Source organism: Typopeltis vanoorti, chromosome 20 (genome assembly GCF_054136105.1).
Source record: "Typopeltis vanoorti isolate ZY-2024b chromosome 20, IOZ_Tvanoo_1.0, whole genome shotgun sequence".
Classification (NCBI taxonomy): domain Eukaryota; kingdom Metazoa; phylum Arthropoda; class Arachnida; order Uropygi; family Thelyphonidae; genus Typopeltis; species Typopeltis vanoorti.
This window is the reverse complement of record NC_143568.1, coordinates 2,468,473-2,490,962: the sequence shown is the minus strand read 5'-3', so window position 1 is coordinate 2,490,962 and position 22,490 is coordinate 2,468,473. Positions and strand designations below refer to the sequence as shown.

At 35.4% G+C, this 22,490-nt stretch overlaps 1 protein-coding gene across 1 annotated transcript in view; it reads left to right on the top strand.

Annotated features, from left to right (window-relative positions):
• Positions 1 to 22,490, top strand: part of LOC150095193 (xaa-Pro aminopeptidase 1-like) — a 606,338-nt gene that overhangs the window by 233,215 nt on the left and 350,633 nt on the right. Inside the window, exon 11 of the mRNA XM_090410814.1 lies at positions 13,502 to 13,645. Coding sequence (XP_090266940.1) covers positions 13,502 to 13,645 — 144 coding nt within the window. The remainder of the gene's footprint in view (positions 1 to 13,501; positions 13,646 to 22,490) is intronic.

Sequence of the window (22,490 nt, the reverse complement as noted above, 5' to 3'; positions counted from 1 at the left end):
AAAGAAGTAGGAGAAAGGAAAAATTATAAAGGTGGTGATAAGGCTCTAGGGCATCAATTTATATACTGATCTGAATATCTGCAGTTGTAATTCAAGTATTGGAGAGATTTGTGAGAAATTGGATATAAAAGTGGGTTGATAACAGTGGTATTCTTTGTGCTTGTCAGCATGGGTTTGTTAAAGGGAGGTTGTGTTTTACGAACTTGCGTATGTACTATAACAAGGTGACAAATGTATTGGACAAGGACGATGCATATACAATGATATATTTAGATTTTGCCAAAGCTTTTGATAGATTGCCACATCACAAGTTGGTAAATAAGATGAACTCATGGAATTAGATGATAGATTAGTGAGTTGGATAGGCAACCAGCTCTCAAATAGGTATCAGCAAGTTGTGTATGGGGATGCAAATTCCTAGAAGAGAAAAGTCAGTAGTAGTGTGTCACAGGGGTCCGTTTGTGTGATAATTGTTATTTAATTTGTATATTAACGATATTGGGATGGGTTTGACTGGTGATATTCAGTTGTTTGCAGATGATGCAAAACTGGGGTGAGTTAGAGGACTCAAGCAAATTTTGTCATCCTACAAGAAGACTAGAATAAATTGTGAATGGGCAACAGTATGGAACTATCAGTTCAATGTTGTAAAATGTAAGGTTCTGAAATTTGATAAGCAACAATGGGATGCCAAGTATACAATGGGAAAATTTTGGAGGAAGTTGAGGAGACAAGATACCAGGAGTAGTGGTGGTCAAGGATCTGAAGTTCGGAGATATTGTATGAGTTGTGAAGTCATCACATCAGAATATGGCAGTGATGTGGAGGGCTTTAACATGCAGAAATAAAGAAGTTCTGGTTCCATTGTATAAGGCCTTGATCAGACTTCATTTGGATTATTGTGCACAGATTTGGTTCCCTGGATGGGTCCAGAGAAAAGACTTACTAAGCTGGTAACTGCTCTCCTCCTCCTATTCAAAGCCTTGTGAATAGCAGGAGGAGAGGGGATTTGATTGAGACATTTAAGTTGGTAAAGGGTTGTTACCAGGTAAATGTGGAAGAAATTTTTCATAGAAATGGGGAAGGGGCAAGAACAAGGGGGACATACTTGGAAGCTGTATAAGGAAGGTGTGAGCAGGGGCATAAGGAAAAGGTTCTTTGCATGGAGAGCGCTTGGTGAGTGGAATGCATAGCCTGACATTATTGGTAAATGCAGATACATTGAATGAATTTAAAGCATGGTTTGATGGGCTTTGTGCATAACAGTATTTACCTCTCATGATGTGTCCTTTGACTCCATGGAGGTCTGGTGTTAATAATTATAATAATAAATAACATTGCAGATGTAAGGAAGGGTTATGATACCTTTGAAGTCTGTGGGCTGTTTGTGAAATCTTGTTGATCATCTCACATCCATATACATTAAAGGAAAAAGTACGGGTGAAGTAATAATGTATTCTCTGTCCCAGTGCTTTAATTATTCCTACATTCTACAAAAGGTGATGATGAAAGAAGCATGGAGAATCTACCAGTATTTGTGGGTTTTCTGTAAACTGAATAAGAAAGTCTTTTTTTATTTTTCAGGAAAGAATCTGACCATGAAGGACTCATGGTCAAATGGATGCCAACTCTCATCCAAGCATAACCTTGATTGTGCATCTCTCTTCATCCCCCTTTCCCAGATGCAACCTGCCAGAATAAGCAGCATTAAATTCCTCCCAAAAATTTCCAGGGTTTGGCATAGTTGGCTGTACCCTTAAACAGAGGAAGTACTTCCTTGGTTAATTAATCACAGCATTGAGAGCATGCCCAGCATAGTCATCACCTTGCACTGCATGTTAAGAAAGGATTTGGACTAACTTATGTATTGCTAACTATCTTATATCAGAACTAACTTAAATATCAGTACAATATCAACATACTCTAAATATCAATCACCTCTCCTCACTGTATGGATCATTATGACAAAGGGGAATTAGTTGACTTTTGTTTGTAAATGCTGAACAGTGTTGCCACACTATGTAACACATTTTAAATTTATCTTTTATCAAAATCAAACTATACTATAGTATGAAATTTTTTTTAAAACAAAAGTTTTTATGAGAAAAATACACTTGAGTTATGCAAGTCTTCTGTTTTTGAATGCAATTTTTTTAAACTTTTATAGTTCAGACAGAATTACATTTTAGCTTTTTTTTTTTTTGAATTTAATTCATCATAGCTGATTTGCCTGCATACAGGCAAATCAGCTATGATGAATCCTTGGACTCCTTGGAGGTGTCAGTAATAATAATATGACAGCCTTATATTTTTGCATCGTTAAAGTTCATGTGGTTATCCTCACCCTGCTGGCAGAGATGTTAATTATCGATCTTGAAGCTTTAAGTGATTATATAATACTAGGTTTGTCAAATGAAGAAGAAAAATGGAGTGTTTACTGTTGTCACCTATGGATAAGTTTGAGGTCAGTGAAAAAAGGTCAATTATATTTACAGGAAGAGGATGGTGGGTGAAGGTATAAAGAACCTTAAGGTATCCCAGCATTTTGCAGGAAAAAAAAAAAAATCTGAAGCTGGTTACCCAGTTGCAAAGTGTGGAAAGCAGCGGTCCCTCATCTTGACAACTGACATCTCCAAACAGTTCTGTGGCTTGTGTCCAGATAGTTAGATATACTTTTGACATAAGTGAAGAATGTACAATTAATTTCTTCTTTGGAGGATTCTTTTCTATTCAATATGTACTGAAGATGCCTATGAAAAAGGTGAAAAAAACTTTTGCCAATAAATTTGAAATGAAATGCTTAAGAAAAATAAATAGAACAAGTTGGATAGAAAAGAAAACAAACATCACAGTCAGGCAAGAACTATTGTATAAAAAGACAATAATAGAAAAAATTAGAAAACAACAACTGAGATGGTTTGGCCACACTGTATGTATGGATGCAAACCGACTTCCTAACATTCTAATCAATACTTTTTCAACTGAAAAAAGAAGACCCGGAAGACCAAGAATTACGTGGCTGAAATTAATAAAGAACATCTCTGGATGCAGAACATATAAGGAACTTTTTCGAACAGCAAGGAATAGAGAAGACTGGAAGATCCTGCTCAAGAGAAGACTCAACCCATCTTAGACGGAAGAGAAGAAGAAGAATAAATTAATTTTTTTTTTACCCATGGTATCCATATTCTTCATGATCATTGAATTGATGATATCTACCCTCAAGAGATGTATAGGATGCTGTGAGAGAGCACTGCATGCTATGTTTACATTCCTATTAACTTCCTGTTGACAGGTTTCCTCACATTAATCTGTTATCTGACAAGATCCCAATATTGTTAGTCTGAGACACTTCTTCTAACTGCATCAATCCACCTGGATCTTGGTCATCTTCTAGATCTTTTTTTTTCCTGCATCCTGACATCAGACATCTGTTTTGCTAACCTTTCCTCTATTGTTTATTATTATTATTATTGTTATTTGACACCTCCAGGGAGTCCAAAGACTCATCGAGGGAGGGCACCTCTGCTCTACAGCGCTGTCTCTACCACTCAATTCACCCACTGAGTGCAATTACACCAACGCCATTTACCGCCGACCACCACCACTAGTATTTCCACAGACAACCACAAACATCCATGCCCACGGCGGGAATCGAACCTGCAGCCTTTTGGCTGGAGAGTGGACATGCTAACCACTCGGCTGGCCTGGCTGACCAAGTGGTTAGCATGTCCGTGGTTTACTGACCATACCACCTTTGATTAGCCCTCCTCACATATTCCTGAATGCTAACAATGTCAACTTCCTTCCTTCCTGATATCTTTATTTTTAGTAAGCTTCTGCCATTGATGTCATCTGTTCTAACCTCATAAGTTTTCTCAAAACTTTCATATTGTGTTTGATCATTTGCTAATCCAGCTCTCAGATCAGTTAATGTAATTCATATAGTTAATTAATAATAGGGGAAATAGCCTGTGTCATCTTACACCATTTTGCATTAAACTATCATCCTGTACTTTCTTGAATTCTAATTATTAATGTATAACTTAAATAGACCACATATTGTATTTCTCTGTATATTGTCTCATTTATTTTGTATAATTATAATTGTAATGTTTTTCAAGCTTCTTTTCTTGGAACCTTGTCAGATGTACCGAATTTACATGCAGATCCTTATTATATTCCCATGATTTCTCAATTTTTTTTAGATAGTGAAAATCTGATCCTGACAAATCTTATTTGGCATGAACATAGCTTGTTCTTCAAATTCCTATGCTATATATTTTTTAGTCACTGTTTTCATCTTTTAGTTCATAAACATATGCTTACTTTTCCATCCTCAAACAGATCAAATGAGAAGGTGTTTATGATAATCAGGAAGGTAATTTCCTATTGTTATCAGTGCAGTAGTTTTTATTCCCAAAGTTACACAATGGCCTTGGCAAGATGACAAGAAGGCTTGACCATTTAAAGATGAGGTGATTTTTCTGTATTTTGCCTTTCAGATTTGTTGATAATTTGTTTTATATCTCTTGAATTGCATTGCATGTGGAATGTGAAGCTGGAGGTTTAGTCTCAAATTTTTTTAATTCGAGAATTTGCTAAACCTGCTCCTGCTGATTTTTTTTTTTTTTTTTTTGAACTGCATTAACACATTTGTTTCAGAAGTAATGTGTGGATTAATAGGGGATTTCAGATGCAATTAGGAGATGGTCTTCTTTCCATTTAGAATAATTTTATCTGTTATTCAGTTTGAACAGGTTTTAGGATCAGGGGAATGGAAACAGTTATCAGATTATGGAGGAGACGAGTAGAAAATAGGTGAAGTCATTCAATTTGGTAGTAATGTAATGCCAAAGGACACATATCTGAGAATGATGTGTGTGTGGGGGGGGGGTTATTCCTTAGACAAGATTTTGGTTAATGTATTCATTATTGATCATTTATTGTCCTTTGTTTCACTATGTTATTAGTTGAAAATTTTGAACTGATATCAGAAAATACAAATTATGAGCATAATATGCTGGAAGTGACTGTGCATATATATGCACACACACACGCATGCATGCAAATTTTTATATTTATAAAAATTTTGTTTATATGTGTGCATACATGTAGTTTTTTTTTTTATTATTATTATGGATCTTCTTCATTCATGTAACAGATACGCAGACTATTGAAGAAATTTTTGTCTATTTATTTATTATTATTTATTTATTTATTTTGAGTCTGTCTCTTTATCTTGTATTTTTTTGGATTCAAGTATCATGTTATTTTTATGATTCTGTTATCTGTAATTCTCTCAGTATGTTTATTCAATCTTGTTCTTTGTGTCCATTATGCTATTGATTTTATGATGCACTGTTTGCATATGCCTTCTATAAGTGTTAATTTGACATCTTTAGTATTTTTGTAGTATGACAAGTGTGTATCATATGTACTACTTTTGTAATGTGATTAGAAGAATCTTTACATGGGATTTTTTGATTGAAGATGAGTTAACTGATCTCATATGAAGTTAGCAAAGTTTTTGACTCCTAGAAATTCTGGTTTTTCATCCCACATACAGAGAAATTAGACAGAAAACATGTGCTACTAACATATAAAAATACTGTTAGTGGACAGTAGATGGCATAGCATGTAGATTGTGGGTTATGCGGTGTATAGTGATAAGTCCTTTGGTGTTATATAATAATAACAACGATGACAAATTTGTTTCATTTATAGTTTTTTATAGTGTCTGACAGTAACTGATTTATATATTCACTTTCATTTCAATAACATTTCCATAAGTAAATTTCTGCTTTTTAATCAGACTATTTAGTAAGCCTAATTCCCTTGTTCTCTCCAATTTTTATTACATAACAGTTATACAAAAGGCATGAACACTTGAAGTATGAAATGAATTTAAGTTTCAGTATTATTATTATTAAGAGAGATATCATACTTATTCTTGAATTCATTCACACTGCTTGCGCTCACAACATCCAATGGCAATCCATTCCAGTCATGCACCATCCTATATGAGAAAAATCTAGCCTTCACTCCCTTCTTACTGACATTCATTCTCAGCTTCAAAGGATGTCCTCTTTTCTTTTCCCCATCCTTCATAAATTGAAAAATTCCATCAATTGAAATCCTGTATGACCATTTCAGAAGTTTGTTAGTCCCAATCATATCATCCCTCTTTCTTCTGTTTGCTAGTATCTGCAGTCTACAAATTGTCAATCTGTCTTCATAATCAGTATTCCACAATCCTGATGTCATTTTTAACACTCTCCCTTGTACTCTCTCTCTCCAATATATCAGAATCACAACAGAAACTAGGAGACCAGACCTGTGCACAATAGTCCAAGTGATGTCTTATCAACACCTTGTAAAGACATCCTTATCTTTACATGTGAATGATCACTTCAGTATTGCAGTATTTTTTTAGTTGTATTTGCAATTTTTGCCACATGGCCCCGGAACTTCAACTTTCTATCTACTAACAATCCGAGATTCCTTTCCTCATCAGTTTCTTTAAGCATAATCCCACCAATATAATACGACATTGGATATCTAATCATGCCAAAATGAATGACTTTTACATTTACTAATATCCATTTAGCCATGCCCACAATTCATGCCTATTCAAATCATTCTGCAAGTACTGTATATCAGCAGCATTCCTGATTACCCTACCTATCTTTGCATCATCAGCAAATAGCTGGTTGTCACTTGTCAAATTCTTACCAATATCATTAATGCACAGATTGAATAACAGTGGACCAAGCACTGATCCTTTTGGTACACCACTGGTTAAATCTTGCAGACTCACATCCTCTATATACCACTTTTTCATATCTGTCGGTCAGCTATCCTCTTATCCATGCTAATGTTCTTGGACCCAAACCCATATTCTCCAATTTATGCAACAGTGGACCATGCTGTATTCTGTCAAAAGCCTCAGCAAAATCCAAAAGTATCATGGTGTATCTGTTCCCCTTGTCTAGTTCAATGGTAACATTATTATGGAATGTGAGAAAGTTGCTTAAACATGATTTCCCTTAGTAAACCCATGTTGCTCATTGCAAAGTAGAGATTCACTGTCAACCCATTTCTGAATGCGAGCCGTAACCAATTTTTCCAAAATCTTCACCACCACTCCTGAGATATTAATTGGTCAATAGTTGGATGCATCGTCTTTGCACCATCCTTATGCAATGGAATTACCATACATTCCTGAGGAATCTTCCCTATTCTAAGACTCATATTAAACAACCTGGTCAATGGAATAGCCAGTTCAGTTGAACACTCTTTTAGCACACATGCTGATATTCCATCAGTCGCTTTGCTGAATTCTTATTCAGTTTATGCAACAGCTCTAATACCTCATCATCATCATATACCTGAGTTTCTTCATCCAGTGAAGAGGTAACAGTGAGCTCAATGTCCCATACACCAGGTTGATAGCTTTTAACACAATGAGCACTCATTAGTTGAACAATCTCTTCTGCATTTGGAACAGTTATTCTTTCATATTCATTTTTTCTTTTACTTGTAGCATATCGATAGAATTCTTGTGGGTTGTCTTTAGCATGCAGAGCCAGTTTCTTTTCCTACTCTGACTTTGTTTTCCGTACAAGTTGTGACTATTCTAGCCTGCTGCTTATAATTTTCATAATGGACATAATCATCATCATTATGCACATGGTATTCCTTCCACATCATCCTTTTCTTACTAATCTCTTGCTTAATAAGATTACACATTTGACCCTACCCTATTTATTTTTCAAATTCTATGGACACATTCTGATTTTGCATCATTTAAGTATTGCTTAAATGCTTTGAGTGTGTCATAATTTCCTGCTTTGTAGTTCAGCATTAAACCTTTTCTGAATAGAACATTCATAAACTTAGTCACTTCCCAAGTGAGTACTGCATAATCACTGTCACCAACTGGAGGCAGAATAGTTATGTCTTTAACTGAAGCACATTCTGACATTATAATCAAATTTAATATCCTTTGATCTTGAGTTCCTTCTGTCACATGCTGCTTGAGGAAGTTGTCCCACAACAGCTCAATAAATGCATTTTCATTCTTCTCATGAGATTTCTACTGCTACCCAATCAATATCTTGATAATTAATATTATATTATAATATGTATTATGATATAAAAGTCTCCCATTATGATTACTCTTTTTGCACTCATCTTTTCTCTTTGGTGATGCATTTCTTCATCACAAGGAACCAATCCACCAGGTCTGTAACAACACCCCACTATGTAATTGATCTTGTTAGATTCCACCTCACACCAGATGGCTTCAAACTCACTCCCACATGAAATGCTGTTAGCAGTAGTATTATAATCATAGGTCTTAACTCTAACTGGATTCAAGTCATCCGATATCATTACAGCACACCCCTCTCCAATCCTCTCTATCTTTCCTAAAAATAGTGTATCCTTTACACTTGATACCAGTTAGTATGTCAGATTCTGATAGCCAGGTCTCACTAATGCCTACAATCTGAGGTCCCAACATATTGACTAAAGCAACGAACTCTACCTCTTTGTTTCTGATACTCCTAGCATTCGTGTATATACATAATAATCTACCTGTATGTTCTTTTGCATACTCGTGTGTAGTCTGCATGACACAGTTGGACAACTTGCAGATCGCTATTCTTCTTTAGTGCTTTATACATGTAGACATCTTTGCACATGTTTGATGGGTCCGAACCCGACAAACACAAAGTCGAAATCATTCTAAAAAGTTCGAAATCATCAAAGTCGTAACATTGTCGCTCTTACACTCACATTCTCACCATTCCTCCTTTTATAATTTAGTTTCCCTGACTCTCTGTGTTAGGTCTCATACCAGTTATTAGTTTTTCTAGACTCCTGATACCAAACACATTCAGGTGTAGGCCATCCCTCAAACTCGTTTGCCATCATAGCCCTTCTTCTTAATTCATTTTTATCATATCGAGGTAAAATACTGACGATTTTCACTTTCTCACTCTTCACTCTCACCTCTTTCAACAACGCTTTAATATCCTCTCTCATACTGAACTTATCACTAGTTAAGCCATTAGTACCTACTACAATTATGATCTCATTTACTTTTCTTTTCTGTTTTTGAATTGCTTCCTTTATATTCTTTTTTTTTGCTCCAGAAAAACTTGAAGTTACTCACTCATTAATAATAACATTTCCATAATTAGATTGTTTTTCTTTGTGGTGTTTGTTTGTAACTATTGAAAGACCATTTATCTAAATTTTATCAAAAGATTTTTGTAGGTGAATAAATATAAATGCATTTTCTATGTTCTGTACAGATTTCTTTCAGTTTTTCCTACAGCACATATAATAGTGTCATTATATAATAATCCATCAGAAAAAAGCCTGCTCTTTATCTGCTCCATCTGTTTTGCTATCATATAATTTTAATGTTATGTTTTCAAGATGTACAAGCTTCAGATGATGGAATAAATAGTATATTGATTAGATGAATTGGTGATTGGCTCTCTGAATGATACCAGCAAGTTATGCATGATGGAGCAATGTCTCAAAAAAGGAGGATAACCAGTGCCGTACCCCAGGGTTGTGTTTTTGGGCACCTGCTGTTTAACTTGTTTGTAAATAATATATCTTGTGGATGGACTGAGGATCTTCAGCTGTTAGCTGATGATGCAAAGTTGGGGAGAATTATAAGTAGCACTGCTGATGTTAATTCCCTTCAGGAAGATTTGAAAAGACTTCTGATTTGGTCAAAGCAGTGGGAGTGCAGTTTTAACATTAATAAGTCCAAGGTGTTGCATTTTGGAGTGCAGAAATATAAGGTTGTGTACTATATCGATGGTGCTGTACTGCAGGAAGTGGATGAAAGTCAAGATCTGGGAGTGATGGTTGACAGTAGACTGAAGATTAGAGGACATATTGCAAGTGTTGCATAGACTGCACATCATAGTGCTGCTATGATGAGAAGTACACTGATGTGTAGAGATAAGGATGTAGTTCTGCCAATGTATAAAGCACTGGTTAGACCACACTTGGATTATTGTGCTCAGATTTGGTAACTTGGATATCATTGGAATTTTTGAAACATTGGAGAGGATCAAGAGACGAGTGACTAAGACAATATCAGGATTCTGTAATGTTGGCCATGGAGAGAGGTTGAAGGAATGCGGATTGCCAAGTTTGGTGCATAGGAACAAAAGAGTTGATAAGATAGAGATGTTTAAGTTAGTGAGGGGATTATAAAAAGATCAGAAGGCAAGAGGGTAAGAACAAGAGATCATCCCTTGAAGTTTAAGAGGTAAGAAGAAGTTGAAGTAAGAATCTTTAGAAGTAAGAGTGTTGTGAAGAAGGGTGTGAGGAGTAGATTTTTTACATGGTGAATTGTGAGTAGATGGAATGCATTACCAGAATTTGTTGTTGATATGGGGAACGGTAGGGATTTTAAGATTCAGTAGGATAAATATGTTGTCAGTTGGATGAATCTCCCACGATGAGTCTGCAAACTCTATGGAGGGTGTAGTAGTAATAATAAAATAATAAGATGACTTCTTTATTTCTTAAGTTTTCTTTTGTTGCTATTGCTATTTGAATTTTTTTTTTTATCCCTCAATAATTTTACACTGAACCTTAAACTCCTTAATACTCCCAGCATTCACAATGGATTCTGGTTATGTGTTTCATTCACCCACAACTATCATGTAAAAAATCTACTCCTCATACCCTCTTTTGCCACCTGTACATTTTATAATCTCCGAAATTAAATTTTTCTGTCATATCATCTCTTTTTCCTCTTCACAAACAGAACCAAGATATTTAAATTTGGCATAATTAAGATACTAAAACGGAATATATCATGGATCCAGGCATATTTTACAGCCAAATATGAAAATAAATTTTAGAAAGTTTCTGAAATACCAGGGCATTTATGAGAATATAACCTTCTGCATCGGAGTTGCCTTGGGTTGCATTACTTAAAAGACACAAGCTTTGCCCAGGAGCCCATATGTTCATCTTTTATTAGTGCTTAAATTAGATTTAACTAGCCTGACAGCTGTTTTGCACTGGTTGTTCTCATCAGAAATCCAGAGAACTAAAACTCTCTCAATAACATAGCAATACTATGTCAGAAAGTTAAACTCCTTATAAGCGGGTTCTCAGTAGGTGCATAAACAAATTATTATATACAGCCAGAAGCCTTCAATTTGGCATAATAAAGATATTAAAATGTAGGATATTATGTTTTATAACCAAATATAAAAAGGAAACTTTCAGAAATTTAGAGAGATTTTTTATTTCGGTATTGAGAAAGTATTTTTTGGATTTTTATTGAGAGAGTGTTCTCTGGGTTTTAGCCTGATCTCTGATGAGAACCAACCAGAAACAACTCTCTGAGACCAATTTAAGCACTGATAAAAAAAATAACAGGGGTGCATAAGAGTCAAGGCTGTATAACTGAGAGGAGACCTCCACATAGCGTTTAAAGGAATGCAGAGAACCAACCAGGGCTTCTGACCTAATGTCCAATCCTCACCTTCTCATTATTATTATTATTATTATTATTATTATTATTATTCAGGCCTCCATGGAGTCAAAAGACTCATTGTGGGAGGTCCTTCCTAAGAAACACAAAGTCTATCAAGACTCATCGAGGGGAGGTCCCCCCCCCTAAGAAACATAAAGTCTATCATACCACTCCTTAAACTCATTGACCGTTCTCACTCTCACCACTCCATCAGGCAATGCATTCCATGGTTCAACCACTCTCCATGCATAGAAACCACTCCGCACACTCTTGCTCACAGTTTCCTTTACTAACTTCCAGGGATGGCCTCTTGTCATCACTCCTTCCTGCTGTTCAACAAAGCGAAAGAACTCCCCAGTTGACACTGGGGAGTTCTTTCACTTGTAACTCCCCTGTAACCACCTTTCAGCAGTTTAAAAGTCTCAATAATATCACCTCTCCTTCTTCTATCCACCAAACTCTGCAGTCCACATTCCCTCAGCTGATTCTCATAACTAACATTGTACAGTCCTGAAACCATCTTTGTGATGGTTTCAGGACTCTACAATGTATCTGCCTTTGTACCCTTTCCACAGTTAATTTATCCCCTTCAAATCCTGGGGACCAAATCTGATAACAATAGTCTAAGTGTGTTCTGATCAGGGTCTTATACAACGGAATGATAACTGTTTTATCTCTGCAGGTCAGTGTCCTTCTCATTATTGCAGCAATCCTCTGTGTTACCTTCACCACCTATGCCCCCTAAATTTCAGGTTTCTATCAATCATCAACCCCAGATCTCATGTCTCCCCTACTTCCTCCAGTATAACTCCTCCCATAGAGTATGCGGCGTCCCATTGATGTTTCCCAAACCTCAAGACCTTACATTTTGCTGCATTAAACCGAAATCCCCATTCATTTGCCCATCTATCTAGCTTATTCAAATCCTCTTGCAGGGCTACCACATCTGCACTATTACTAATAATCCTTCCCAGCTTTGCATCATCTGCAAATAACTGAATATCCCCTTGCAATCCACTGGCAATGTCATTGATATAAAGGTTAAACAATATAGGTCCCAGTACTGAGCCCTCTGTGACCCCATGTAACCCTCTACCTCCTTGAAACTGCTTCACCATACACAACTCTCTGATACCTATCGGACAGCCAATCCTGAATCCAGTTGACCAATCTGACATCAAGACCCATGTGCTGCAACTTAAATATCAGCTTATCATGTGGCACCCTGTCAAATGCCTTCGCTAAGTCTAAGAAAATTGCAGTATATGCCTTTCCCTCATCTAATGTTCTTGTAACTTTATTATAAAAGGCTAGCATATTGCTAAAACAAGAGTGCCCCTTCACAAATCCATGTTGACTCTCACAGATAACATTACCCTCATCTGCCCAATGTTGTATATGGTCCCTCACTACTTTCTCCAAGATCTTAAGAAATACTGATGACACACAAACTGGTTTATAATTAGACACTTCCAGTCTGCTACTGCCCTTTTGCAATGGCACTATCTTACCGCCCTTTTGCAATGGCACTATCCTTCCATTCCATGGGCACCTTTCCCGCAGCCAGACATATCATTGCCTATTTCTGCTGAAATCAAAACCTGTATATCTTACACTTCTGATGGGCTATTTTTCTGTTAGTTATTGTATTGTCTGTTGTTGCCTTCTGTTTTATTTATTCCAAGATGATTGTATGTGCAAAACTGCAGCATAATTTCTCTATTTTTGTATAAAAATGTAGAAAATGTTTTTATATAAAAAATTATATTTGTGCAAAAATATATAAAATATAAAAAAAATTACAGAGTATTGAGAAATGTCTAATCAAATAATATGAACTATAAGAGATTTCAAAAGAGAAAGAGAAATGGCATAAAAATTTATTTTCAAAGCAAAATAATCTTTTGTGAAGTTTTATTTGAAGAGCATCTTTGTAGATAATACTTTTTTTTTTTTTTTTTTTTTTTGAAACAGAAAAATGGAATTCTTTTTCTAAGCAAATGGAAGCAGCAGGTCATACACTAATTGCTGTTCCACAAAATCTTGTAGATTTGATATGGGATGATCGACCCCCATATCCAAACAATATTGTTGAACTTCTTTCTTTGGTATATACAGGTTAGTTTTATTGTTAACAATATCTGTTGTGCACTAAAAATGTGTTACTGTTCTTAAGATTAAAAAAAAAAATATATATATATATATATATATGTGATCATAGGCTTTTACTCGGTTGTTGTGATACATTTTAAAACATAGATTTAATGACTTAAAAAACTGAGATAACTTATAAAGATTTTGATGAGAATAATATAACTAGTTTCGGCTTATAACAGCCTTCCTCAGGTATTCATAAAGGAAAAGAATAGTAATAAACATTGAAGTATCTAAAAAAAAACTGGAAATTACAGGTAAAAATTGTCACACATAATTGATACATAAAAAACATATTTTTTCAAGTTGTTCTAACAGACGTGCCATTGTTTATTGCAAGTGTGCATGCAGGCTCACGTGAACGCCAATATTTAACATTTAATATTTAACATTATAACATCCCAGATAGCAGTATAGCTATCTGGGATGTTATAACTCAAATTGTTGTTTAAGTGGACAGGGTTCAGCAGGATTTCCCTTGATTCTACAATTTTTCTCTCAAACTCATCATCACAGCGAAAAATATTTTCTGATCTATCCTAGCAAGCAGAGTGGCTTTGTTGATCATCATTAGGACTATTGGAAAAAAAGAACATGACTGGATAACGCAGTTGCATGAGATCTTTTGTAAGAGATGTCTCTCTTATGCTTTTCTATACGTTGCTCAATAGATTTGTTAGTTTGTCCAAAATAAGGGATATTGTAATTGCACCATAATTTATATACACCTGGATATTTTAGGTTGTGATGAGTAGGCTTTGGATAGCTGATTAGAGAACGGATTTTAGGAAGTGTGGTGAAGAACGTCCTGATATTGTATTTTTTAAGGACTTTATCTAATTTTTTAGAGACTGTGCTAATGTATGGAATGGAGATGCTATCTTTAAAATGAATAGTTTCTGTTGTGCACTGCCTAGGAGGATCCAGAAGAAATTTCTTAATCGTTTTTTCAGAGTATCCATTTTGTTTAAAGATAAGAGTGTGGTGATTTATTTCTTTTTTGTAGTTCATCCAAGAGAGAGCGTGCTCTGTGTCCTAAGGTAGAAATAGTTCCAAGTTTTTGTGGTGGAAAATAATTATATAAGGAGTTATTATTTTCTAGATCAGCAGTAAATTACTGCTGATCTAGAAAATAATAACTTCTTACCTTTCCTGGATGTCATGCTTACACGATGCTCTGAAAGATTAAAAATCTCTGTATACAGAAAACCTACTCATACCAATAGATATCTGCATAATCTTTCTCATCATTTTCTACCACAAAAACTTGGAACTATTTCTACCTTAGGACACAGAGCACACTCTCTCTTGAATGAACCAGATGAACTACAGAAAGAAATTAATCACCTCACTCTTATCTTTAAACAAAATGGATACTCTGAAAAAACGATTAAGAAATTTCTTCTGGATATTCCCAGGCAGTGCACAACAGAAACTATTAATTTTAAAGGTAGCATCTCCATTCCATACATTAGCACAGTCTCTAAAAAATTAGCCTAAAGTCCTTAAAAATTACAATATTAGGACGTTCTTCACCACACTTTCTAAAATCCGTTCTCTAATCAGCCATCCAAAGCCTACTCATCACAACTTAAAATATCCATTTGTATATAAATTATGGTGCAATTGCAATATCCCTTATTTTGGACAAATGAACAAATCTATTGAAAACGTATAGAAGAGCTTAAGAGAGACATCTCTTACAAAAGATCTCATGCAACTGCGTTATCCAGTCATGTTCTTTTTTTCCAGTAATCCTAATGATGATCAACAAAGCCACTCCATTTTCTGGGATAGATCAGAAAATATTTTTCGCATGATGATGAGTTTGAGAGAAAAATTGTAGAATCAAGGGAAATCCTGCTGAACCCTGTCCACTTAAACAACAATTTGAGTTATAACATCACAGATAGCCATGTGCAGTTATTCAATATTGGCGTTCACGTGAGCCTGCACGAACACTTGCAATAAACAATGGCATGTCTGTTAGAACAACTTGAAAAAATACAATGTTTTTTATGTATCAATTATGTGTGGCAATTTTTACCTGTAATTTCCATTTTTTTTTAAATACTTCAATGTTTATTACTATTCTTTTCCTTTATGAATACCTGAGGAAGGCTGTTATAAGCCGAAACTAGTTGTATTATTCTCATTAAAATCTTTATAAGTTATCTCAGTTTTTTAAGTCATTAAATCTATGTTTTAAAATATATATATATATTTGTATTCCTGAGCTTCTTCTCGGTTGTTATGGTACATTTTAAAGAATAAATATTTAATGACTTTAAACTGAGATAAATATTAAGTTTTAATGAAAACGATACAACTAATTTCAGCCTTTTACAGCCTTCATCAGGTATCCACTAAAGGTAGAACACAATAATAAAAATTGAAGTTACAAAAAACTGATAATTACAGGCAAAAAATGCAGTACGTAATTGACACAGAAAACGTTGTATTTTCAACTTGTTCTATCTAATGCGCTATTGTTTGTGCATGCATGCTTGCAAGTTCTCATGAATGCCAGTATTGAACAACTGCAGCATGGCTATATGGGATGTTGTAACTCAAATTGCTGTTCAAATGATCAGGATTAAGGAGAATTTCCCTGGACTCCAATTTTCCTTTCAAACTCATCACTGCAGCAAAAAATGTTTTTGGATTTGTCCCAGCAACCTGAGTGACTCTGTAGATCATCATGAGGATTGTTTGAGAAAAGAACATGACTGGATAGCGTAGATGCATGTGATCTTTTATAGGAGATGTCTCTCTTATGCTCCTCTATACGTAGTTCAATAGATTTGTTAGTCTGTCCAAAATAAGGAATATTACAATCGCACCATAACTTGTATACACCTCGATATTTCAGGTTGTGATGAATAGGCTTCAGATGGCTTATAAGAGAATGAACTTTAGGGAGTGTAGTGAAAAACATCCTGATATTGTATTTTTTAAGGACTTTAGCCAATTTATTGGAAACTGAACTAATGTAAGGGATTCAGATGCTACCTTTAAAATCAGTAGTTTCCGTAGTACACTGCCTAGGAGGATCCAGAAGAAATTTCTTAATCGTTTTTTCAGAATATCCATTTTGTTTAAAGATAAGAGAAAGGTGATTCATTTCTTTTTGGAGCTCATATAGTTCATTTAAAAGAGAGTGTGCTCTGTGTCCTAAGGTAGAAATAGTTCCGAGCTTTTGTGGTGGAAAGTGATGAGATTGACAGTGCAGATATCTGTTAGTATGAGTGGGTTTTCTGTATATAGAGATTTTAAATCTATCAGAGCATCGTGTAAGAATTACATCCAGGAATGGAAGGCAGTTATTTCGTTCTAGTTCGGCAGTGAATTTTATATTAGAATGCTGCTTGTTTAGATGATGAAGAAAATCCACGAGAGATGTGTGTCCGTGACTCCATATAATGAAAATGTTGTCAACATAACGTCTCCAAAGTTTCGACTTAATATATATATATATATATATATATATATATATATATATATATATATATTAAGATATATCTTATATTAAGATATTATTATATATCTTAATATATAATTATATATATATATATATATATATAATTTTATTAATAGTTAACCACTGTTTGGTGAAATTTTTTAAAATATTTATTTAGAAAATTTAGACTAGCCTTATAAACTCAAGTAGACTCCTTTAAACATGCATGCGTTACACAGAATTTGAACTCATTGTCTTTGCATTAAACAAGCATTGGTCATAAATGATAATAATATTATTAACAAAACTTCATGTGCTCAGTAGAATCTTTGTGAGGGGTTTCACAAAATAAACAGCAGAACCAGCAGCTGATCTCCCCCTTTCATTTTTACATCTTCTGGAAGTGCATTCTGCTCACCAATTACTCTATGTATGTACAGTCATACATACATACGTATATTATATATATAAATGTTCCCTTCTTTTCATCGCACTGTTTATTCCTTCATTCTGTGATTAATTCTTTCTATATATTTAAATGGTAAAGAAACTCAACGGAAAGAAACTCAACTTGAGTTTCTTTCCATCATATCACTTTTACTCTGCCTGTGTACCTAATTGTGCAGTTTACACTCCCTTAACACCCATGCTGATCCTCATAGAGATTCTTTGAGGGTCAGTACCAATTCTGTATTTTGCTCCTAACCAATCTTTCCAATTCTGTAACTTAAATATAACCACTAGCATACAGATAAATTGGTAATTGGCAACATCTGTATTAACCTTCCACTTTTGCACATTATTTTATTTTCCTTCTGTTCTTTTTCAAGAACCTCAATAGCATGACTCAACACCAGGTAAAGAGCACATTCCCAAAAATACTCAGCATCATATATCATCCAACTCTATATTCTTAGTAACATCAGGTCTATTTGATATTTCGTATACCTGTTTCATTCACCTCTAGCCTTTAGAATCCCTCACCCCTAAGTTTGCACATCACTCTCAGCACTGTGAAATATACTGGAAATACACTCACAGAGTCCTTTTTGAATGATTCCATTATACTCAGTGCAGTAGTCACTTTTTATTCAGCACTATCCACCAATATTGCCCTTCTGTGAGGGTGGTCTGAAAAGTTATTATTATTACCCAAGACCTCATGGAGTCAAAGACTCATCTGGGAAGTTCTCGACCTAAAAAAGACAAAACGAATATATAATTTCAAAATTATTTTTATTTTTCAACATAAGCTTTCTTAAGACTAAAACATTTATTCCAGCGATGCTCCAGCGCCATTATCCCATCCCTGTAGTGGTTCTCAGTAAGGTCTGCAAAATACCCCTCTACAGCTACAACCACCTCTTGATTCGAAGAAATAAAGCTGACCAGCGAGGAAGAGTTTTAGTTTTGGGAAGAGATAGAAGTCAGACAGAGCCAAATCTGGGGAATAGGGTGGATGTTCCAACAAATCATTGTGCAGATCCCTTATGTATTTGGCAATGGGAAAATATTAATTTTCCCATTGCCAAAACACCTTTGTGGACAGGTACATTGTCCTGATGAAAGATGATTTTTATCTTCTGCAAACCGGGCCTTTTCTCATTAATTTTTTCATCTAGTCTGGTTAAAAGATGAGAATAATATTTCCCGGTTAAACAAAATGCCTTTAGCATCCAAAAACACCGATGCCATGACCTTTCCTGCTGATGGAACCGACTTTGTCTTCTTTGGTGCTGAACAACCTGCTTCTTCCACTATTTTCACTGCTGTTTGGATTCTGGCGTGCAATGGTGAATCCAAGTCTCATCCACAGTAATAAATCGTTGCACAAAATCAGTTCCATTCTTGTTAAAATGCTCCAAGCGCTGTTCAGAGATGTTCATGTGAGTGCGTTTTTGATCTGCTGTGAGCAAGCGTGGCACCCATCTTGTGCAAAGCTTTTTCATATGCAATTCTTCATGCAAAATATATCTTACAAAATATATCCTTCTTTTGAAACGCCTATAGTCTCAACAATTTCACGCACTTTGACTTGCCCATCCAATACCATATTGTGCACTTGATCAATGATTTCTGGTGGTGTTACACTTTTTGGACTTTCTTCACGTGGATCATCTTCAAGACTGGTACGGCCATGATTAAACTCGGCAGCCCATTTCTTAATTGTCGAAAATGAAGGAGAAGAGTGCCCATAAAGTTTTATGAACTTTGAATGAATTTCTTTTACGAAGAATTTTATAACCACACGATACTCAATTTTATCTATTTCAAGGGATATAGACAACAATTTTGCTTTAGACAGCTATATAAAACAAACTACTTGATAGAATGACTTGCAATTTCACATGGATGCTTATGACAGATGTACCAACTTATAAAAAAAATCTCTTGCCGATAGTGTTGCCATGTATGGTCGAGGCCGAGAACTTTTCAGACCACCCTCGTATAATCATTCATTCTTTTACTTGTAGCACAGTGGATGATGCCATTTTATCTAACTTGCAGTCATATCTCATATTGTACTTTTTTTTTCTCTATGCTTGTAACTTTTCTAGCATGCTTCATATTCAGCTGATGGTCAATCGATATCTTATATCTTTTTCATAACTTCTTGGCTGAGATGCCATCCAATCCCACTGCTGTATTCACATTGATATTTTTCAGTACATTCAGCACGTTTACTTCATCTAATTCTGTTCATCTATCCGAATTTTCATGTCAGTCTCTGCAATATTTGCAAGTTTGAAAATATCCAGTGATATACAGTAGGTAAGGGAAGTCAGCAAGACGGATCCATAACCTCGGGACAAGGATTGGCTCTGAGGACTGGGCCGGTAATTTTTTTTGGCCTGGTTGGCTGAGTGGTTAGCTTATCTGCTCTCCAGCTAAAAGGCTGCGGGTTCAATCCCGTCCTGGGCATGGATTGTCTCTGAAAGTACTAGTGGTGGTAGTCGGCGGTAGATGATGAAGGTTGGTGGAGTAGTGAGACAAAGAGTTGTAAAGTAGATGCCCTCCCTCGATGAGTCTTTGGACTCCCTGGAGGTGTGATGTAATAATAATAGTAATACTTTGCTAATTTTCTCTCATATTCTGATTTAGTCCTCCTTACTGGTAAGTCTTCTTGGTTGTACTTTGTGTTGCTCATAAGCATGTTGGTCACCTTTTTCATTATATTGCTACTCATCCATTTAACTTCTATGTGGTTTATCCTACAGATACTAGATATGCTATGTGATACTGTTTCCACTAACAGTCCCTGACCATTTTCCATTTGCTAGTGACATTCGTTTCATGTACAGAATGCTTTAAATTAAAGTACTCTTATTCAGAATAATCTAGAGAGAGCAGTAGACAAAATACCTACCCACAAATTTGGTGAATATCCTAATCAGATCATGAGGAAGAGATTTTGACAAAAAAAAAAAAATCACCGATAGGAGAAATTTGGCACTGTGAGAAGAAAAGATAACGAATTTTGCATACCACATCACGTGAGCTGTAAGGCAGTATAAATAAAAGAGCAAGACTAACTTTACAGTTATTCAACTTGTGTGATGGGTCTCACTTTGCCTGCATATGCCTTGCTTCTGAAGTGTTTCTATAGGAATTGAGAAAATGCTGCTGCAGCAGCATTTTGCAAGTACAGATGCCTAAAAACTTGCAAAAAAAGGGCCAGTGACACCAAATGCAGTGTGACACATGGTTTGTTGATTTGAAGAGATAAGTAATTCGGCAGTCCAGCCGTGGAGATGGTGTAAATCTGAAATTCTGCAAACGATTGAAGATTTTGCAACTGCAGCTGTTTAGCAGTTAAATGAGAATGCTGTTGGTTCGTGCACTGCACATATCATAGCAGGACAGATTTGCCATACACAACAGTATGGAGATCCTTGCGTAAAGTGTTGTAATTCCCATGTAAACTCGGCCACGGCTAAGAGTTGCAAATGGGTGATGCCAGCATCTGAGAAATACTTGTGTTGATATTTCTGGCACTCAAAAAAAATGAACAAGGATTGACGTTGGAACATCCCATGGAGGAACGAAGTTTATTTTCATGTTTGTGAAACAGTAAACACTCAAGTTTTTCCACTTGGTTATACTATAAATTAAAGATACCAAGAAATTATATTCTTGGTTTAATCCTTTAACCAAGTGTAAGCAAACATATTTTGCCTGAACTATTTTCAGGACTGGGGCAGCTTGTATAAAGAAGCTAATGACTGCACATCACTTGCCTTAATATCCCATAATGCAAAACACATATCCTTCCTTACTTAAAAAACTTACAACTATCTCCAATCCAGAGTATTTTAATAATAAGGTGTGACACCTTTTGGCTACTCGTATATGAAAATATGACTTCTGCATTACTTCAACCTTAGTATCACCTCTGGGTCTGGCATCCACTGATAAGACCCCAATAAAGGTGGAAACCAGTCTGGGTAGTGATCCTTCCCATAATGCATAGCATTATACATGTTTGTAAGGATATGTGCTTTGCATTATGGGATATTAAGGCAAGTGATGTGAAGTCGTTAGCTTCTTTATATGAGTTGCCCGAGTCCTGAAAATAGTTCAGGTGCAAACTTGTTTGCTTACACTTGGATAAAGGATTAAACCATGAATATAATTTTTTGGTATCTTTAATTTATAGTAAATGTTCTAAACTGCCACATATGAGCTACAGATTCCCAAGCATTTCAACAAGTTCCTTTACATTTTCTGAAGGGTACAGCATGAATAGGAGTTATGGCCACATTCATTATCGGGCTTTTTTTTTTTTTTGAAGAAATTCATCAAACTGGACTTTTTGCCTGCACGGTCACAACTGCAGATTATCAGGGACATGAAATCTTCATCCCACAACTGCTACAAAGAGGGTGCCTGAATACAACACTGTTAATTCTTCATTCATTTCATATTTCATATCATTTGTGCTCATAAACTAACATTCCTTAAGAAACACATTAAGAAGTCGGCATGATAATCATCATCCTTAAACTGTCAAAGACAATTCCACAGAAATTTTAAATACTGTCAGTAAAAGTTGCTTCTATGTTGTTGGACTCCTCCATGTACTTTGTAATTCTTTCAACTTTCCCATTCAATTAAACATTCAATTAAACTGAGCTTCAATCACTTGATTATAATTGCACTTTTCTCTCCTCACTGCCACCTGATCATCCACATCACCTTCATTTACTTCTGTAAATGAAGGTGATGTGGATTCTTATTCATATTTCATCAAATGTTTCTTTCCTTCCACTACATTCTCATCAACACTTTTACTATTACTCTATTAATATTCCTCACTTTTTCCCTCCTCTTTCAATGCATTTTGCATTT